General features: G+C 44.6%; 2 protein-coding genes across 6 annotated transcripts in view; both read right to left on the bottom strand.

The window, feature by feature from the left end:
* Positions 1 to 10,253, bottom strand: part of LOC114852358 (zinc finger protein 408-like) — a 31,261-nt gene extending 21,008 nt beyond the window's left edge. The window contains exons 1-2 of one of the 4 annotated variants that reach the window (XM_029144700.3): positions 9,841 to 10,253; positions 6,717 to 6,839 (exon numbers count right to left, since the gene is read on the bottom strand). Coding sequence is in view for 2 of the 4 variants with exons in the window: in XM_029144698.3 (XP_029000531.1) it covers positions 9,841 to 9,865 (25 nt within the window). In the remaining 2 variants the exon portion in view is untranslated. The remainder of the gene's footprint in view (positions 1 to 6,716; positions 6,840 to 9,840) is intronic. The other 3 variants (XM_029144701.3, XM_029144698.3, XM_055507206.1) reach the window with 3 other exon arrangements.
* A 468-nt stretch (positions 10,254 to 10,721) lies between these two features.
* Positions 10,722 to 19,824, bottom strand: part of LOC114851766 (protein kinase C-binding protein NELL1-like) — a 126,816-nt gene continuing 117,713 nt past the window's right edge. For both annotated transcript variants that reach the window (XM_029143450.3, XM_029143449.3), the window contains 4 exons: positions 17,631 to 17,824; positions 16,226 to 16,402; positions 15,582 to 15,806; positions 10,722 to 15,034 (listed from right to left, as the gene is read on the bottom strand). In XM_029143450.3, coding sequence (XP_028999283.1) covers positions 14,984 to 15,034; positions 15,582 to 15,806; positions 16,226 to 16,402; positions 17,631 to 17,824 — 647 coding nt within the window. In that variant the 3' untranslated portion in view covers positions 10,722 to 14,983. The remainder of the gene's footprint in view (positions 15,035 to 15,581; positions 15,807 to 16,225; positions 16,403 to 17,630; positions 17,825 to 19,824) is intronic.

Genomic DNA, 19,824 nt, shown 5'->3' with positions numbered 1-19,824 from the left:
GGGACAGGACCACACAATTATGAACCTCGTTTCAGTTCATACAGTAAATGTAAATTAGTGACCTTAAGCTCTTCTAACTGTGAAAAGGAAACTGAAGATAAAAGTATAATACGAATAAATAATAATTCTAATATTCAGAGATATGCAGAGAAAAAAAAAGCCTGCATACGACCTCCTTCTGTAAACACGCGGCAGACTGATTAATTATTGTGATTTGTTGGCTGTGAAGCCTAAACGTTCAGCAGACTGAGCTCATGACCTGAGACTGAGCAAAGCCAGTTTGAGGAGAGTAGCAAAAGCCCTCATTGCATTGTGACCAACAAGGTTAGATACCTATACACCTTATAAAAAGGACTTACATGGATGTGTGACACTACCAAAGACTGGGACACTAAATCATGATTCCCTCAGAGAGTCGGCAAACTCCCACAAAGGCTTTATTAAAAGGAGTGATTTATCTAATCTGCAGCAAGGAGTGATGATGTGTGACACCCTGAGAGATGATTAAACCTCTCTAGTGTCTAGTGAGATGGTCCCTGTCACATTCTGCTCCTCATCAGAATTTAAGACTTGCTGCTGTGATGCCTCGTCCTCTAGACTCTACATCGACTCATTTCTTTTACTCCTCCCTTTGTTCTTTAATCCAAGTTCATATTGAAACACAGGTCTATGAAATGAATAGCTGTATCATCTTCAGGTTCACTAGCCAGAGAGGTTTGGCACTTCGGTAACATTCAACAATAATTTTTGTCAGAAAACAAAAGTCAGCAGGTACAAATTTTACAAAAGACTGTGAACATCTACGATGATAAGTTTATCTTACATTACATTGTTTACGTACATTTATCCAGCTTTTATTTCAAATACCCCCTGATGTCTACTTTCAACTAAATAAATTGTGCAGACCAGAAGAAAAATACGTTTTCAAATATCCAATAACAAAATATATTTTATATATATTTATGTCTTTAATCTTTTTTCATAGTTGACAAAGTTAAAGATTACCATGATAATTTTCTTGTCTTCATTAGTATATTCTGTCTGTGCTGCTCTGCTTTTTGTAAATCTTTAAAAACAAACAAAAAAAAGTACTAAATCTGAAAACTCAACAACAATTTAAAAAATTAAATTAGGTATGATTTGGATTGGCATGGTGTTGATAGACATGTTTAATTTGAGTTAATCCTATTAGTATTAGGCCCAGTGAGAAGTGTTATTGTTTTAATGTAAATCTCTTAAAAATCTTCAAGGAATTCTTTGTGAAAACTATGAACAAAAGGCGTTTTTCAAATGTTACATGTTAAGATAGAGGGCTTTGAGTTCTACATTTAAACTTTTAATCTTATAAATTTGATTGATTTTGACTAAAAATTTAAAATCTGATCTGTAAATCCTTCCATTAGATTTAACAGTACATCACTAATCCCTCACATACTGCCACAGAAAATCTACATGGAACTGCAGAATGTGCTGTAATTGAGACGCTGTGCTTCTGTGCGGTTTGATGCGAGACCCCTGGCCTCACGGAAAAATTCAATGAATCCCATCCATCCCTATATCTCATGCATCGGACCTGGGGGCTGTTGGTGTCAGGGCTCTTTGTGCGTCTTTAGAAGACGTGTGTAACATACTGGAGCACGGACAGAGCCGCCAGAGTGAAACCAATAGACAGCCTGTAGTCTTTATGTACAGCAAGCTTCTGTATTCCTACCGCTATGTGGAAAAAACACACAAACAAAACAACAAACCTGGACAGGGAGTTAAAAAATAGCCCTGGACTCCTTGTTCCACTAAATCACACTAAAATACCCCTGAAACACATTATTACTTTTTGACCATCAAGTGAGAGAGTTACTGTAAAGGGACAGGGTATTTGTTTCCACTGGCAGCTCTGTCAGCGCAAAAGGTCTTGGCTAAATGCATCATTTCATTCACCCCCTTTATTTTACCTTGGGTCCCACTTCAGTCTTTATTAGCAGATGTTATTATTTCAGTTGCTCTAGAAATGGCTCATTTGTTTTATCGCATGCTAACACAGATAAAGCTTTAGGATGTTGAATGTTTTGTAAGTACTTAATTAATTGAGACCGACAAACTGTGGAATCTGATTTTGAAACTAGTCAAAAATTCAAAGCAGTTTCCACACCTTCACCACCGGTTGATATTCATGGCCAATGGATGGATGTGTATGGACAGCCGTGCATGGATGTCAAAAATGTTCACAAGTGGCGAAGCGAGTTTACAGCCAGTCGTAGGGAAATCCACGACGAACAAAGGTGCGGGAGACCGTCCATTACAGACGAGACAGTGGCGAAGGTTAGGGAAAACCTGCGTGATTTTGGCAGTGAGCTACTATGCCCATGTACAACACGCGCATTCTGAAACTGCCACAGCGTCTACAAAAATGCATCGACCGCAATAGCAATTACGTAGAAAAATGTATAATTCTAATTCTAAATAGGACACCTTACTTTTGGGACTGCCCCACTAATAGAATTGGCAGAAACACAAACACTTGGTCCACAAATCCTAATACAGACACAATAAGAGACACAACAAACCAAAGCATTGAGCTCAGACACGCGTCTGTTGGCTGAACACACTGCAGGACGGCTGCAGGTGGAATGAGAGCACAGGTATCGCCACATGCGCCATGCGACTCACTGACAAATGCGAGGCGGCAGAAGCTCGTCCTCTCTACTAACAGACACTGTGGAGCTCATTATTAATATTGTCTGCTGCGAATTCAACTTAAGGTCAACTCAATCTGCAGAGAACTGTGTCATAATAAAAAGGTAATAAAATGTCCTATAATGACAATTATATTATTTTATAAATAATTTTATCTGCACAGCAATGAAACATTGAGATCTTACTGGATGTCTTGGATCTATCCTGGGATATTCCTGCATGAGTTTCTCCAAATATCCACTGTTTTTGCTTTACTGACTTCATATTTCATTTTCTACACAACACAATGTGCTTCCCATTCTTAGTTACAAATATCAGCTGCAGCAAATGGGCTCCCATAAATACAAAACAGCCTGTACACCAAGCCGGGGCCATATTTTTCATTGGCGAATTGGCAGTCTCATTGCTTTTAGTCTCTGGTAACGTATGCACCTCTCACTTTCTGGTTGGTAATGATCTTGAACTTTTCAGCAAAATTGCATCATTAAACGGTGAGATATTTATCAGGAGGGGACCGTCTCTTCAGAGAGGGGCGGCATTTTCGGTGGGAGGCTCCTTCGGCTTCCAACTTCTGTTTGTGTCCTGTCTGATGGAGTCATTGGGATTTGTGAGGCTTAGACGTTCATCAAATGCACTGAACGAATAAGTAGGTCAGGGATAGAGAGAATCGGGGCTGGAGAGAAAAGGTTCAAGAGGTTAAATGAACATTAATGCTTGAATGTGTCCTGGATGAGGAAGCCCTGATCTCACATGAACAGGTTGGATCCAGCCGTGTCTGGGCTCCTTTAGGCTGAAGAGGGTGAACTGTTTGTCCTTAGATGCGAGGACAACTAACCATTAATTATTCTGCCTTTGCATCACCACTTCTATTGATCACTGTCAACCATTAGTTATTTTCCGTTGAATATGGCCACTTCGTACCTTGTTACAGCTCTGTCTCTCAGCATAGAGCAGCTTGTTACAGAACATAGAGGTCAGGGGTATAGTGGATGTGAAGCTGTCCACCCCCAGGACTGCACACAGAAAACACACTCCAGTCAAACACAACCATTATCGACACCTCTTAGTAATTACAAAGTCTTAGCAAACAAATGAAATCCCGAACATTACTGTGACATTGATTGTTTTCCACCTGTCTATACAGACTTTCCTGCTACTCAATTCCACTTTGCTCACTTCATATTCAACATCAATATTTAATACGCACACACTTTGTCACCTGCGCGCGTCTAGAGCTGAATCCCTCAAACACATACGAGTAGCAGGGCGCGCGCCTGTTCTGTAATTATGCACAGCTCCGCACTCGAGCAGAACGCGGTACCGCCGTCCAGGGCGGAGCTCGCTCGCTCGCTCGCCCGCCTCCACCCGAGTCCGACTCGCTCACAACGAGGGAAATGTCAGTGCTGTAGGAGGCGCTGCGTGTCCTGCATGCATAGTCACACGCAGGAGGCTTCTCTCCTCCGCTATCATGAAGATAGATATTTCCCAGACTTTCCATAAATGAGCTGGATTTGTTTTCGGTTTTCAGCCCCAGGCAGGTTTAGCTGTGACTTGTTGGTCTCCGGATTGTGCTCCGTTTTTCACAACATCGTTTCATTGCCGATTCGTTCCTTTCTGTACTTGTTTTTACCATCTGCAGTCACAAGGATGATACTTCAATCCTGAACTTATTTATGTCTCCATGCTGGCTCTTCCTGTGGTCCAGCTTTACTGGTTTACATAATTAATACTAAAAGGTTAAATGAGTATGTTAATTGTAAACGTTGTTGAATGTGCGATAAAGTTAAAAATATTCATTAATCTTATGAGAAGCAAACACACACGACATGTCCTTTTTGGTTTTAGACGGGAGTTGTGTGTCCAGAGACATAAACCCACGGAGGCCAATTTTCAGCTAAACTTAGAATAAGTGGAAAGCAGAGAGCAGAGAACTGCTTATGAAAAAAGGCCAGCGCATCCTCAGGGAACTTATTTCACACGTCGAGCCTTATCCTTTAAATGGCCCAATTTGTAATAAATAAGCAAAACCCACCGCCATGATTCAAAAGAGGACTAACAATAACCTCACACAAATCCGAAGTAGAGCATTAATAAATAATCATGTTTTGAAGCTGTGTGCATATTACGCTTTTCTGTAATCGCCAGCATTTATGAGCAGATAGGACCGAAGAATGCTCAGTTTTGTAAAGTGTTACAGTAACTTGTCGACTTTGTGCATTGACGTCCATTCAACGGCCACTTTAGCAGGACATCTGCAACAGCAGGGCTGGTTCACAGCTGGCTGATGTGCTGGGAAGATTCCTTTTGAAATCAACTCTATTGAGCTCTTCACATCAATGGCCATTCATTGCTACCTCGGCCCTGCAGGCAGTGGGATTCAACATATATACATTTATAGTAGCCTGCATGTTGCGTCTGTAGTCTTTCCTTGCTGACAGCATTGCTGCTGACTTACTGTACATGCACGTGATGTACTGCTGTACATCTAACCAACACTGCATGGGACCATGTATGCTTCTACCCAGTACTGGAAGCTGTGGGTCTGAAAATGTTTTCCAAGGGTGGTGTTGAATGTCTCCACACGATGGAATTAAATGCTGTGTGCTCTAAAAGCCGCAGACAGACTGTAGTGGCTTTTAGTGTGTATGAGTGTAACAAGCTGTCAAACAGGAAAACTCAAAGCCTCATAATTAACACGGGGATGACTCATTATCTGGGGGTAAAGAATATTCTGGAGTAGATCGAGAACAGAAGAGAGAAGGAGAAAGAAACAGCATGTCTGTGTTATGACTGACGGTATGTTTTTATAATGTTTGAGCTATTTGTTGGGTTCAGAAAGGTAAAACTATACAGGCGCAGCTCAAATAGGCTCAAGTGTGACACTGCCTTCACTTTTCCTCCTGTTCAAATTTTTATAGCAATTTCCACCAAATCTGAAACACTTTTTTTAATTTAAAAATGTCCTGCCTATTTTATGTAATTTAAATTATCTCAGGGACAAGCAGACATTCTTCCCCAGGCTTCCTCTGCATTAGGTCCAAAACTCAAGACTGTAGTCTGGAAGCAAGTGCATTTCAACCCCCATCTATCTGGGGTTAATTGACTCTTAGAATCCATTTCCAGTTTGCGTATTTCTCCGTTGCCTGAGACATATCAATATCACTTCATTATTCCAGCAAACAAAGCAGCCGTTCCAAACATAACAAGCCACATAATAATTTCTGAACCTTTGCTGCTGGTGAGCGCTCTGCATGGACTACAGTCTACACTGAGGTACCTCTGGTTTCCACAGGGTATTCTCATCTGCTCAGCCGAATAAACCGACATGAACCTCCTTTGTGTTCCGTGCTGCAGTCCCATTCTGCTCTGATGGAGTGAGAGCTAGAAAAACAAAAACAACCGCACGAATGTTGCAAACCTTGGCTAATCCCCTCGCAAAATAATTAACTACCGGCATCAATTACACCTTCTACACACCAGTACCGGCACAGCGCAGCAGCAAATATTCTGGAGACCGTACACTAATCTACTGGAGAACAAAAACTGTCAGAGGATAATAGAAGAGGAAGACAAATCGTTCGTCCATCGAAGCAGCGGCGCAGTGAGATCATTTCTAAGCTTCCATAAAATGTTTTTTTGGAAGGTGTCCATTTGTACTTAGCAGCTCCAACTAAGATCCCACAGCTCTCCTCTTTTTAAAATGTGCTTTTTAATTAAACTAGTTGGTGGGACTCACAGGGCTCAAGGGTTGATGTTATTGAGAAAGAGAGAAGCAGGAGGCACTGTTTCCAAATCTCTCGTCCCCCTCTCGCCCCCTGTTATCTTTCAGCCCCACTTTCAGGTACATGCATCCATCTGTGTGTGCAGCGTGATGATAGTAGAGTTTGGTGCACAGACGGCGTGGCTCTATTTCTACGGCCCATTGTCCTCCATCAGACACAACGGGATGTTATCAGCCTCAGCCAGACTCAACCTCCTACAATGCTTCATTACCTGTGAGTGTGCGCGTGTGTGTGTTCTCATACCATGAACAATGCTTCATTACATGTTGCTCCGAGGGCTCCCTTCCTGTCTCATTACCCAGTGGGCTACATTATCTGTTCCAGTCATATTTACCAAGCAGACCTTTGCCTTCTCCTCTGTTGCATCTGTTTGAGACATAAACGTCATTAGTGCTTGTAATACATATGAGTTAGTCTTTAATCTGTACGAGACCTCACAGAGATTAGGATAGTTAAACATTAAAGTATTGCATAAAACAACAATTATATGTATAAATGTACATTTACAGTACACAATTCTTATACTTTCTAATTTATTAAATGAGGCACTGACACTTCTGGTTGGTAGTGATCTTTTTTAATCATTTAAATATGACAAATTAATTACTAATAAATTATGTAAATGCAATTATCAGACACATTAAATAATTCTTGTAAAGGGAGGAAGGGTAGCTAATGACCATTAATGCAGAAAACATCCATCAACAAGTATTCACTCACACTCAACTAATGCTTCATAGCACAGTTATTATCATAACCAAAACATTAGAGGATATTTAGATGTAGGTGAACTGAACCTTTAGTTTGATTGAGTTAAGTAGATCTAACTCCACGTCTCCTCTTTCTAATGCCTAAACATTAGCTTCTTCAGGAAACAGAGCTGGATGCTCTGCTTTGTTCTCACTGAAATATGAAAAGTTAGTTAGTGAGAGTTTGGATGAATCTGACAGCTGGGCTGGAGGCTGCAACCTGTCATGTCTAATAAGAATCTGTCAGGTTATCACAGAAAGTCTATTGATCATCCAAATATGGCCCAGTTTCGCTCCTCAATGCAAGCGAAGGATTTCACAGCATGGTGGATGGAAAATGAATCAAAACACAGAGTTGAGGCGCGGGGAGTTATGTAATGAGATATAATTATTCTGTGTTACGCAATCGTTTTTGGGTTATTTCATGGAGCGGCGTGTCACACTGGTGTAACATACAGTAAGCCCAATGTTTAAGTAACAGCATCTATTTAGGACTGCGCTTACATAAGACTGTGAATTTCAACCTCGGCTTTGCAACGATTTAAATAACAATTCTAGCTCAGTAACTGAAACGTTTAAAACCTGGTGTGTCTGTTCATGGCAGGAGGCGTTCAGCGTTTTCAAAAAAGAAAATGAGAAGTAAAAACTGATTTAGATGTATTTGCTTTATCCAGCCGCACAGGGAACGACGGCGACTCGAGCGGTTGAACAGTTGATTGTGAATACATGTTTTTTTAATAAAGGCCAGCTGCCTGCTCAACTTATTATCAGCAGGCTCTGTACACTAGGATAAACAAGCACATTAGAGACCAGGACATCTGCCGACACCTCCCGACACACAAGGTCTCTCAAGGAATTTATTTGCGTCTAGTATTTTTCCTCTAAATGGGCCTGGCACTCGTGGATGGCTGTGCCTCTGGGCTGCATGCTCCCTCCAATTTAAATCTGTTTGCCTAATTGATAAATGTAATCGCTTAATAAGTTGTGACAGAAAATTAATGGTGCTGATCAGAGCGGTTGTGTGAAGGTCGCGGTGGAGGCTGACGGCTGATGGTTTAATTGGTTTTTACTCCATTCTCAAGTCACTTGTAACCAGACACAATGTCCACCTGGCCATTTCTGGCTTAGCTGCTGGACCCACAGCATCAAATTAGAGTCTCCAGTCAACATTCTAACCCTAACCGAACATAACTGCAAGTCGGGGCACATGGGAACCTGGACAAAGGCCAAGCTGTCGTCTTGTTTCTGCGGTTTGATAAAGCAAAATTACTTCTTTAATTCAAACTGTTAACTCAGAATACTGGTTTACTCCGGTAATCGATACCTGCGGGGTCACATTAGATACACACTCATATGCTTAGACACACACACACTGACACTGGGTTAAATAAACACAGCTGCTCCATCCAACCACAGGTCAATAGTGGTGGTGTGGCTTGCCTCGTCACTGGCTCAGCTGAACTCTTTAATTATACACCTATTGATTAGTCGGGATGTCGATAAGGCATTTAAGCAGCTTAATTCTTGTTCTATTCACATGAGGTGCTGGCACAAGCTTTATGTATTAATTCTGAGCCTGTGCTTGAGCACTTTTTGCTGCATCTTGCATTGGAGTTCGCCTGACCTGGGTTAGCATGAAATGCCAATAGAAGGAGCAAAAATCTATTGATCTGCCTGCTGGTGGACGGAGAGGAAGCTGCGGGTGGGGGCCATTACAGTTGCTTTCTGTTTTGTTGAACCAATGCCAAAACGCTGTGTCCTGTGTTGTGTCAAACCAACGAATCTATCAGGCACAGTAAGAGATCTCTAAAAGTTTAATTAAAGCTGATTAAAAAGGCCATTTTCGGTTGTTGCCGTTGTGTCGGTCCATTCATGCGGAGATGCGTGTCCGCGCGCCCCCGTCCTCCCCTCCGTGTCTATACAATAGACGAGGGTTGTTGCTGTGGGAGTCACTCCGTCACCTCTGCTTTGCCCTCCATGGTTTCAGCCCATGAATGGTAAGCACCTTTGGGCGGCGCCGCCCCCACGTTGGGGACGTGGACGCGGTGACAGAGTGGAGGCACAGAGCCACCACTCACTACGGCCATGACAGGCGGAGCGGGGAGAACAGTGCATTTGCTTTACAGCTGACTGTCAGCAGGTTAATTGACTGAGAGCCCCCCCCCCAGCACTGCTCACTGGAGAGCAGCCACCTCCAGAGGCATCTTAATTCACCAGCTAAGATCAGGGTTTTAACAGAGTGGGAACGAGCAGATGTGACTGGAGACGGATGGGGAAATAGTTTCTCAATATTAGTCCATGTAATGTCTCTGACGACCGTTTGACTGTTGGGTTGATAATTTGCCCTTTGTCATAAAAGATCAATGTGAATCCACGCATTAAATATCAATAACCGGCCACTTAAACATCAGCATGTGTCAGTATGTGTAACTTATTCAGTTAGAAGTTTAGGCAGCACATATCAAGCACATACTAAGTGAAAGCAGGCCAGATCTACTGAGCTGAACAGAATCAACTGCTGCTTATTTTCCGTGTAATAAACAAACCGACGCATGCAACTTAAATCCAGACAGACAGAGCACAACAAGCGACACTACGCAGCTGCACATCTCACTCACCCTGGATGAAGCCGGAAGTGTCCATTAACCACGTGTAGAGTTTCCCTCTGGTTCCTCACACCAGTCAGTGGATGTTTAGTCAGGTCCGCACGTGACCCTCAGATGCGTTTTCTTCTTGCTGATCCTGGAAAGCTAGCAAGCTAGCAGCTAACGTTTAGCGCTAATTAGCAGCTAGCTGCGCTCACGTACCTCATCATAATCTTATATGCAGCTGTAGTTTTAGCATTAGCTTCGGTGGGATTTAACTTTGGCTGGCAAAGTTGTAAAAACTAAAAACTCCAACTCTCCACCGGTTATAACGGCACTTAATGAAGATGCTAATGCTACCGATATAAACTAATTCTAAAGTTAAGCAAACTATTGCAAAGGTGTGAGGCTCTCTTCTTCTGGTTCTTGTTTTTGGCGGTTAGCTTCTCTTTTTATTTTCCTGTTCTATTTCTTGTGTAATGACCACTAGCGCCACCCAGCGACCACAACGACCAGTCAGAGCAGCAGCCACACACTTACAGTAGTATTAGCCGTCACATGTCCTGCATTTACAGCTATTTAGGACATAGAACCCTAAGAAACCTCATATTAATGCATGCTACATTTTAGTGGGTGACATTTCAATGATAATGATGAGGTTCTTTATTGGTCATATGTCACATTTGTTACAATGAAACTTGTCCTCTGCATTTGACCCCCCCTGGAGAAGCAGCGGGCGGCTGCCTTGCTCAAGGACACACCTGGTGACGGAGATGGGGCTCAAACCGGTAAACTTCTACATCCCGGCACAGTGCTCTGAGCAGAAACACACCTCCACCGCTCAACTCCTTTAACAACGCGCCTGTTCCACACATCATCACATGCAAAAGCCAAATACAATACTGCAAACAAAGTAAACAACTAAAATATTTATTAACTGAAGGTTTTTTTTACAGCAAACTTTTATCACGACACAATCTTCAAGTCAAATGACACTTAACCCTTTGAGTACAATTAGGTTGGCCACTTTGATCTGGAGAAGTAACAATGAACGGACCTGGGGATTCCTCCACTGTGGTCCTCTATCAAAAACATGAACAAGCACATCCGGATCTAGAAAGTCCCAAACTGCTTCTTTTAAAAAGTCAGACACTGAAGGAGAAACACAATGGCTTGCTCTTTTTTGTAAGAACTAAATCAAGAACAACATTGTCATTTTCAACATTAGATATTTTTTACATGTGTACATAGTTTTTATTTTGTCTGGTTCTCTCGAAGAGACTTTTTTTTATTTAGTTCATACAGATGTGTAGAAAAAATGGAAACAGATGTTAGCGAGATGAAAAGTCTCTCCAAACTTTATCACCTGCAACAGACGCTGGTTTATGCTCAACGCGGCTCTGATGATGCTTTTAGTGAGGACACGTGTCAGAGATCTGTACTGTACATACATAGCTAGTTCAGTCAGTATTACTGTCCTAATACAGTGGGCACATTAAACTATGACAGATACTAAAAGGGTTAAGGCAAGAATACAAAAATAAAGGAATAGTAAAAACAATAGAAATGTTGCTTCTCTCTCAAACTCAACTTACAACGCTCAGGTCCTAAGAAACTGTGTACTGAGAATTATTCACATTGTCTTACTTTCTTTACAGAACCCTTCACTTTACAGAGTATTTACAGCAGAACAGAACCGAACTCAACAAAAACGGGTTCACAAAAAAATAACATTATTAATGAACACATCAGAATTAAAAACCTGTATAATTGTATCATATGTAAAAACATTTGCACACTAACTTGCAAATAGTGTTTTACAGTCATTATATTCCATATCAAATTAATTAACACATCTGTGAACGACCTGAAAAGCTCGTTTTCAGTGACCCTTTGTACAAATGTTTGCTTCTGATTGCTGTGATAAACGTGGATGGGCACAGATACCGCGTACGTCTAGCTTTTGTGTGCGTGCGTTTGCACAGTCAACAATTAGTTTCACAGGAGGAACGAGAGTGGAGGAGAGTGGACAGAAATGCTCAGGCGGGTCAGAGAGTTCTGGGTGGTTCTGTGGCACGCCTTGTTGCATAACAGGGTCTCCTCCAGAGAGAATGAGAATCACCTTTGGCCAAAGCTTTGTGAAATGGCCGCCATGTTTTCGCATCTTTCTGTTTGACGACTGTGTGAGAGCAGAAACACAAACTAGTTTGACATTAAACAGCAGAAGGCCGGCACAAAGGAAATGACACAGACATTTACTTTCAACTGCAAAGACCAAGGTCACCTCTGACACCGGTTCTCCCTTCACCCACCTCATACCATATAGCATTGCTCCCAGTGCAGGACGACCTATAGTCCTGTACTTTTCTATAGTAATGTTGTAATGGAGATGTACTGATGACAGGACGTCTGTGTGGGTTCTAGACTGGAGCCAGTGGCTGGAAACGCTCACAGAAAACCCTCCTTAAGTTTGTCCGGAACAAAACGCTCAGAAATGGCTTCGAAAGTTTTGTATCAATTGTGTTTCAAGCAATTTCTCTCTGTACTTTACAAAATTAAATGAAGGAGCAAACAAACTGAATCTCAACCTGTGGAATAACTTTTAAAAAACTGCTGGCTGTCCTCTAGCTCCTCTAATATTCCATCTAATGTTATAAAAGTTTTACTGTAGAACTTCTGGCAAGTCATATTTTTCAGGTAATGATTTTAGAGTTAAACCAATAAATCCTCTCCTCACAACGTCTACGTTTCACAAAATTTTGAAACTGTGTTAGAAATTCCCCCTGGTTTCTGGTGTTGCGGGGGAAAAAAAACGAGAGTGATGGACACGGCGATAAGAACGACACTTGAGGGAATCGTTAGAGCTCTGAAGACAAGCTGGAGGCTGGTGGAGGAGCAGGAGGGGACAGGGCAGCGAGCGCCGGACTCTCCCGCCTTAATAAGCCGGCCATGTGTAAACAGCCTGACACCCGCGACCTCCTGGCATACAGATCCAAGTCTGTGACGGCGTTAATTATCCACACACTCCTGTTTCCTCCTTTTTATTCCTCTCTGCACCATATGGTGGAGGAGGCCCGGCCCGGCCCGCTGCGAGCTCGGGTTCAATCAGCAGCTGTGGTGGATGCTTGTTCCTGCTGCAGGATTGGGCCGTGCATCATTCTGCTGCTTGCTCAGGTTTGATGCGACTGTGGCTACAGGAGACCTGCGTTAGCAGTCGGCCTGATCAAAAAGGAGGCGCTGAGGAGAGACGTGTTAGCTGGTCTCAGGGCAGAGCTCTGTCCCATCAGTTGGACCAGATGCCCCAAAATAAAGGACCTGAAAGCGTGTGAGGGCGGTGATAATGCCCATTATGCACAGCCACATTCAAACATGGAGCAGAATCCATCATAGACTCTGTGAGACACACTGAATCGTGCAAATGGGGATAATGGTCACGCTCAGGAGACGCTGCCTCCTCAGAGACGCTCAGAGCGACGGGCCGCGTCCGGGCTGCAGAGCTGTGTGTCAGAAATGGTCATTATGAAAGGAAACGCATCAGTCATGACCTTTCCCTTTTAGTCAGATGTTTGAGTCTCTTAGCAAAAATGAATAGTAGAAATAGAACAAAGAAGCAGGATAACATTTCAATTCAAGCTGCAACCACTGCCTTCATGAACACGAACAGCTGACTGCTATTAATGGTCGGTGGCTCCTGAGCTCAGCACTGACAGATTTGGTTGTTTTGGTCAAAAGCAGGTCGCATTACATTGATGTATTCTGATGACAGACTCAGTCTGGCACCAGTGATACTAGTGGTTTCTGTCGTAGGGCACAGGTCCAGTACATTCAAAAATAAACTGCACTGCTGTAGAAGCACAGAACTACTGTAACTTATAGTTGAGCTACAATTACACACTGTACAACTACTTCAATGATTAAAGTTGGATCGAGAGCACGTCCTGGGGCCAAACGTATCCACGCTCTGGGCTTTAATAATCACAGAACTGTGTGTGTAAAAGACAGATATGAAATAAGACCGGAAAACATGCCCATTTTCATTCTCACGTCCCCTTAAGTAGAAGTAGAAATGCCCTTAACTGCCACGTTACTTCTTGTACTCGTCACGCAGTGTGTGCGTCAAGGTGAAGAACAGAGAACAGGAAGGTGTGATCCATTTGTGAGCAGCTCTTATTATACGTAATCTATACGCAGCTGTCTCTCACACATTATAGTGATCTATGCTTATGTGACGCCTCCGTCATTGTTACTTATCTGAAAGATGATGGACAATTGTCTGACAGTGCTTATGTAGAAACAGACTTCACAAAGTGGCTCCTTCACAGTGTGAGATAAAGCAAATGATCGGTGACGGGGAGACGGCCGTAAAATAAAAACAATGAAAGATCAATATATAAAGAAATAAATAGGACCATTGGGAATATTGACATTGTTTTATATTGATGCTCCTCTAGAAAGCTGCGTGTGCGTCTCTCCTCATCTGTATATTTGTCCCTTTCTGTTGCCTCATGAAGTGAGTTAATTACTGTTATTTTAAACGATTAGATGATTGAGCAAAAAAAAAACCTTAGGATGAAAATCAGATGCTAATGGGAGCATTTGGTCCTGAGCTCTGAGCTGAACCCGAGTCGTCGGCGCTGAACTGACTTCGCTTTCGCAGGAGTTTGAGTGAAACACAACACGGAAGAAGATGCTTTGCTCTCGGTTGTGACAGCCTCCCGCCGGCGCCCCAGCAGCAGTGAGGCTGTTTGGTGTGACACGCAGCTGGAGCCCAACATCTGTCCAGCTGTGGCGCCTTCTCTGGATGGAAGCCTCACCCGCAACGTCTGTCACGCGTCTCGTCGGGACGCGCGGTGAAATGGGACGGTGACAATAAAAACACACGTACACGACACAGTGACTGTGGTGAGAGCGGCAGCTGCCCCCGTCTCCTCCGGAGCCACAACAACAAACACTGACTGCTAGTGGACAGAGCTGCGGCGAGGAGGCGCAGCCTCCGCACCTCGCTCTGTCCAGTGTGTGTCGGCCTTTTCAGGGCACGCGAGGCGCGACCGCGTGGGTGCGCGGCTCCGCCGTGAACGGTGGAGGCGCCGCTCGGAGGGGGTGGTGGTGGCAGTCCCGCAGTGAACGGAGGAGGAGAGGAGGATGGAAGGAGGAGGAGGACGAGCGGACGAGAGCGTTAGTTGTTCTGGAGGCAGTCCAGGTCCACGGAGCAGCAGACGTTCCCGTTCTGGAACAGACAAGGAGAGCGGTGTGAAGTCTGCCAGAGACGGAGAACAATTAGTTCATGATAAACGCGCACGCTGTTGGTGACTAGTCTCTGTCTGATACACTGTGAGAACACACTCTGCTGCTAAGACTTTAAAACGTGACTGCGAGAGGTGACAAACAGCAGACGGCTGCTCCTCAGATGACGTCCCACTTATTTCAGCTAATCAACACGTTTCAGTGTCGTTCCACGTTCACTGGAGGCACCTGCTGCTGAAACACAGTCCTTAAATGCACCACTTTGCCCAAACTAAATCCAAACTCATTCCTAAAAGAAGCAGAGCAAGTGAAGGATGCAGATTTTTTCTGTTAAACGCTTGGAGATGATCTGAGTCGTAGTGACATGTTCCTGACACACTAATCTGCATATTTCGGGTTTTTTCCCTTACATCATCTGTGACAGATGCTGCATTCACGCTGATGCTGCATATCCTCCAGCTCACACTAGCTGCACTCTCCCAAAAACAGCCTACTCGCGCCCGCGTGTGATGGTGCACAGAGGCGTCTACCTTGCACTTGCAGGTGGTGCAGGGCGAGCCGGGCACGTGCCACGTGTCTCCGCTGAGGCGGGCGGCGCCCGCGGGGTCCTGGCACGTCTGCCGGATGTCGTGCGACAGGTTGTCGGCCAGGCAGGGGTCCGAGACGCAGCGCGGGCAGCACTCGCCCTCCGCCACCGCCGTGAACTCGCACGCCACCACGGGGCACGCCAGGGGCCAGCAGTCCACCTCGCCCTCCTGGGGAGACGCAGGGAACGCTTTGTGTGAAGCTGCAGCAGCCGCTCGCACGCTGATCTGTTGTCAGATCTCTAATTAGAGAGGCGGCAATTATCCAGCCTTAAACAAAGCCCGGCTCCGAGCTGATGAGGGGATTCTGCAAGATTTGATGTCACCTGTTTCTTTTAGCGAACGTTTTTTCCCCACTCAGCCTGTATGTGTGTGTGTGTGTGTGTGTGTGTGTCTGTGTCTGTGTGTGTCTTTGTGTGTGTGTGTGTGCGTGTGTGCGTGTGTGTGTGTGTGTGTGTCTGTGTGTGTGTGTGTGTGTGTGTGTGTGTGTGTGTGTGTGTGTGTGTGTGTGTGTATGTGTGTGTCTGTGTCTGTGTGTGTGTCTGTGTGTGTGTGTGTGTGTGTGTGTGTGTGTGTGTGTGTGAACGCACCATGCAGCGGCACTGCTGGCAGCCGTACATCCAGGACGCGCCGCTGCGGTAGAGCGTGCGTCCGCTTTGGTCCAGGCAGTGGCTGCTGGGCCTGTTGTCACAGCTCGGGCAGCAGAAGAGGTCCTCCTCAGGGTCTCCGCAGTCGCAGGGTCTCCTCCTGCAGTAGGTCTGTCCATCCTGCACAAGTCATCTTATGTTTAATAGCAAGTCAAGTGGGTTTAAAAGCCTTCCTTTCCCTAATGCTTGAATGGACCTCAGGGCCTCCTCATCAGATTATCATCTTGGAGATAATGCAGAATCCAATTGGTGCAAGACTCCTATTTCACAAACAAAGCCAGTCTTGGGTTTGAGGCGCGATCAAGGTGAATATGTGAGACCTGGCTCTGATGCCTTCAGGGGGAGCCACTTAACAATTCTCTGTGCGGTCATCGCACGGTGCCTACGGACGGTTCTATTGCACTGAAGCTGTCAAACGTCCCTCTGAACAGCACACACTCCGCAGCGAGAACACGTCCGACGCCGCAGACTGTGCTGAAGTCGGGGGCCGGCTTCTTTGTGACTACCTGGAGGAAGGTTTATGGTCCGTTTTACTCAGTACAGCCTGGCCTGGGGACAGCGGAGCAGCGGAGATAAAAATGTTTCATAAAATGGCTGTTAGGAAATGTGCGAGGGCCATAAAATAATCCTGCATGCCATTAAAACAGCAACACTGAGCCAGTGTTTCACTCACGCGTACTGTCTGCTACACTAACCACTGATTTCCAGGGTGGAAATAATAATTGTCCTGGTCACTGAGAATTAGAATCTGCTGAGAAATGACTCTTCACCTGAGTGCAGATATGTTCACGTAGCCAAAACAACATAAAGGTTCCACTGGTTTAATGGCCGATTTTACGACACCTCCCTCTCCACGCTTTGTTTTCCTAGAACCGATTGAACTGATTGATTTAATTCCTTTAGGGTCACATTAGAGACACGATGGAGTAAAGACAGACAAACTGCCCATTTGACGGTTTCTACATGCAGATGGCTAAAAATGTGGGACACAAAGTGGACAAAGGAGCGACAGGTGTGATATATGAGCTTTTTGCACAGGAAGCTAAAGCAGGATGTGAAGACAGGAAGTGAGTGAGGCAGCACACACTGACAGGACATCCCAACTGCACGACTTACACATAGTTAATACATACTGAAAATGGAGATAACTTTGAGTCATAACTCATTCTCTCCACTTCTTCCTCAGTGTGTGTTTAGTATTTCTAGGACCAGACATTGATGTAACTGTATTTGTGGCTGTTCAATGATTCGGCTTCCTTTCTGTGGTTCTGGTTGCCGTGGTGATCCCCTGCAGCAGATCCATCCCATCACATCCCCATCAGCGCCCATTGCGTGTCTGTGCGTGTACCTTGCAGGAGCATATGGCGCAGCGGTCGAAGCCGGGCTTCCAGTCCTCTCCGTTGCGCCTCAACCCGTCTTCCTGTGGGCAGTCGCCGCTGCAGCCTGGACCAGACGTGCACACGCAGTCGTAGCCTCCTGGGAGGTTCACACACACGCTGTCGTTCCAGCAGGTGTGCGTCTGCAAAGTGCACTCATCGATATCTGGGGGGAGAAAGCACCAGAAATAAAGGCCTGCAGCCAGTTTCCATGGACAAGTGCTCAAAGGCCTCTTTAATTATTCCTGCAAATTACAGTAATCTCATTTATTCACTGTAGGAACTAAAATTACAGGTTGTTGGTTAGTTAGGTGAAACAATCACAGTTAGCACAGTTATAGGATTTATTCTAAATTATAGGATTTATATATTAATTATGATAATTTAAATTGTAGTGTGAATAAAGCAGGGCAATATTTAAGATGCACATACACATTTAGCCTAATCCACTGAAGCCTATTTATTAGAACTTGATTCAGAAATGACATCTTTATTAGTGGGGCACAGGAAATGCTGAGGTACTTCCCTACTTTTATGAGACGTGACACTTAAAAGTATTTTCTCCACTCTACTGTAAATACGAACTGAGAAGAGAAAAAGCCCAAAGTGTGAACACTCCGCTCTTTGCTGCCAGCTGCCTACAGGCATCGATCACACCCACACTGACAGCATGCGACTGCTGAGCGGCCGCGTCTAAACGAAATAATCAAATACCAGCACTCCTGCAGTAAGTGTGCGTTACAGGCGTTCTGCTACGGCCCGTGACAGACAGGGTTCAGTAGCCTGGTCTCATATACAGTAGATGCAAGGATTTCAAATAAACCATCTATTCAATAGATTCAATAGACTTATCCATAATTGAGTCACTGTGGTACAGTAGCAGGTTCATCAGCAAGTAAACAGTACCCTCCACCCGCTAGAACCGCACTCTCCCAGTAATTACGTATTACCGCCCCAGTCTCTGCTCTCTAGGCACCGTCCCTGTCCTCCATCACACACTGACAGCGCCCACAGCCACTCGGGCCCTTCCCTGAGACGCACTAAACCCAAACCCAGCCAGATTCAACAGATTTGTGCTAATTGCTACCTGCTGTAAAAGCTGCTAATGTCAAACTACACTGTCACCAAACAGAGAGGAGCTGGAGAGACTCTGGTGCTAGCGGCTCACACTATGAACGCCATCCGACATAACTGAGCTTTATCCATTCAGTAATTAAAGTGGGACCGGGCGGCGGACGCGCTCTCGGTGCGGCTGATGCTGCGGCCGCAGCAACAACGGCGCTGAACACACACTCTAATTGGTTGCAGTATCACATTTGCTGGAAAGGGAGAGAGGCGAAAAGCGCTCAGCTAAGAATTTATTGTGCCTGCGACAGACTATTTGCATACACTAAATGAAATCCCCATCAGCCAGTCAGACATACAGTACCTCCGGTGGTGAAGGATTAATACTCTTCACGCTCCATTCAGCCACAAGCTGCTGCTCGCAGATGAAGTGTACTTCTAAATATAGGCTGTGAAAGGCTGTCTTACAACTAAACACAAAGGGCCTCTGGAGGAGCCAGCTGAGCACAGCCGACCGTGTGAAAAACTTAAGACTCACACCTGCATGAGCTGCTGTACATCATTCAGCGTTATCGGAAAACACACAGAACAAATACACGCTTCTCCCAGAGGGATTCAGAAAAACTTCCATAACCTTAGATTGGGAAGTTGTTATTATCGAAAGGACCCCAACCTGAATGAAGAACTCTAACCCTAACCTATGGTTTTGCACCTAAAAGCCATAACAGTTCCATATTATTAATAAAAAATAATGTGAAACTGCCACCTGCCACTTTTAGTTTAGTTTAGTAGAGGTCAAAGGTCAAACAAGTGTTTGTTGGGTACAGTATGTTTTGGATGTCTTTGATTTGTCTCCAGGCAGCCCATATGGAAAAGATCACAACCGTCACCTGAAAGGAAAAAACGCACATGATGACGCTGTGCGTGGAGACAGTGGGAGGTCTCGGTGCGTTATCCTGAGTTTGAGGCACAATCTGCTTTAAAGCCACCTGTCTCTCCCCAAAGCATTAGGCATAAAAACACGTTCAGTCAAAGCATGAAAACACGACAGAAAGCTGCTCATAGCTGGTCTGTGCCTCGCAGTGGAACAAAGTGATGTAC

Source organism: Betta splendens, chromosome 3 (genome assembly GCF_900634795.4).
Source record: "Betta splendens chromosome 3, fBetSpl5.4, whole genome shotgun sequence".
NCBI lineage: Eukaryota > Metazoa > Chordata > Actinopteri > Anabantiformes > Osphronemidae > Betta > Betta splendens.
The sequence above is the reverse complement of the archived record's forward strand: the minus strand, read 5'-3'. Positions and strand labels throughout refer to the sequence as shown.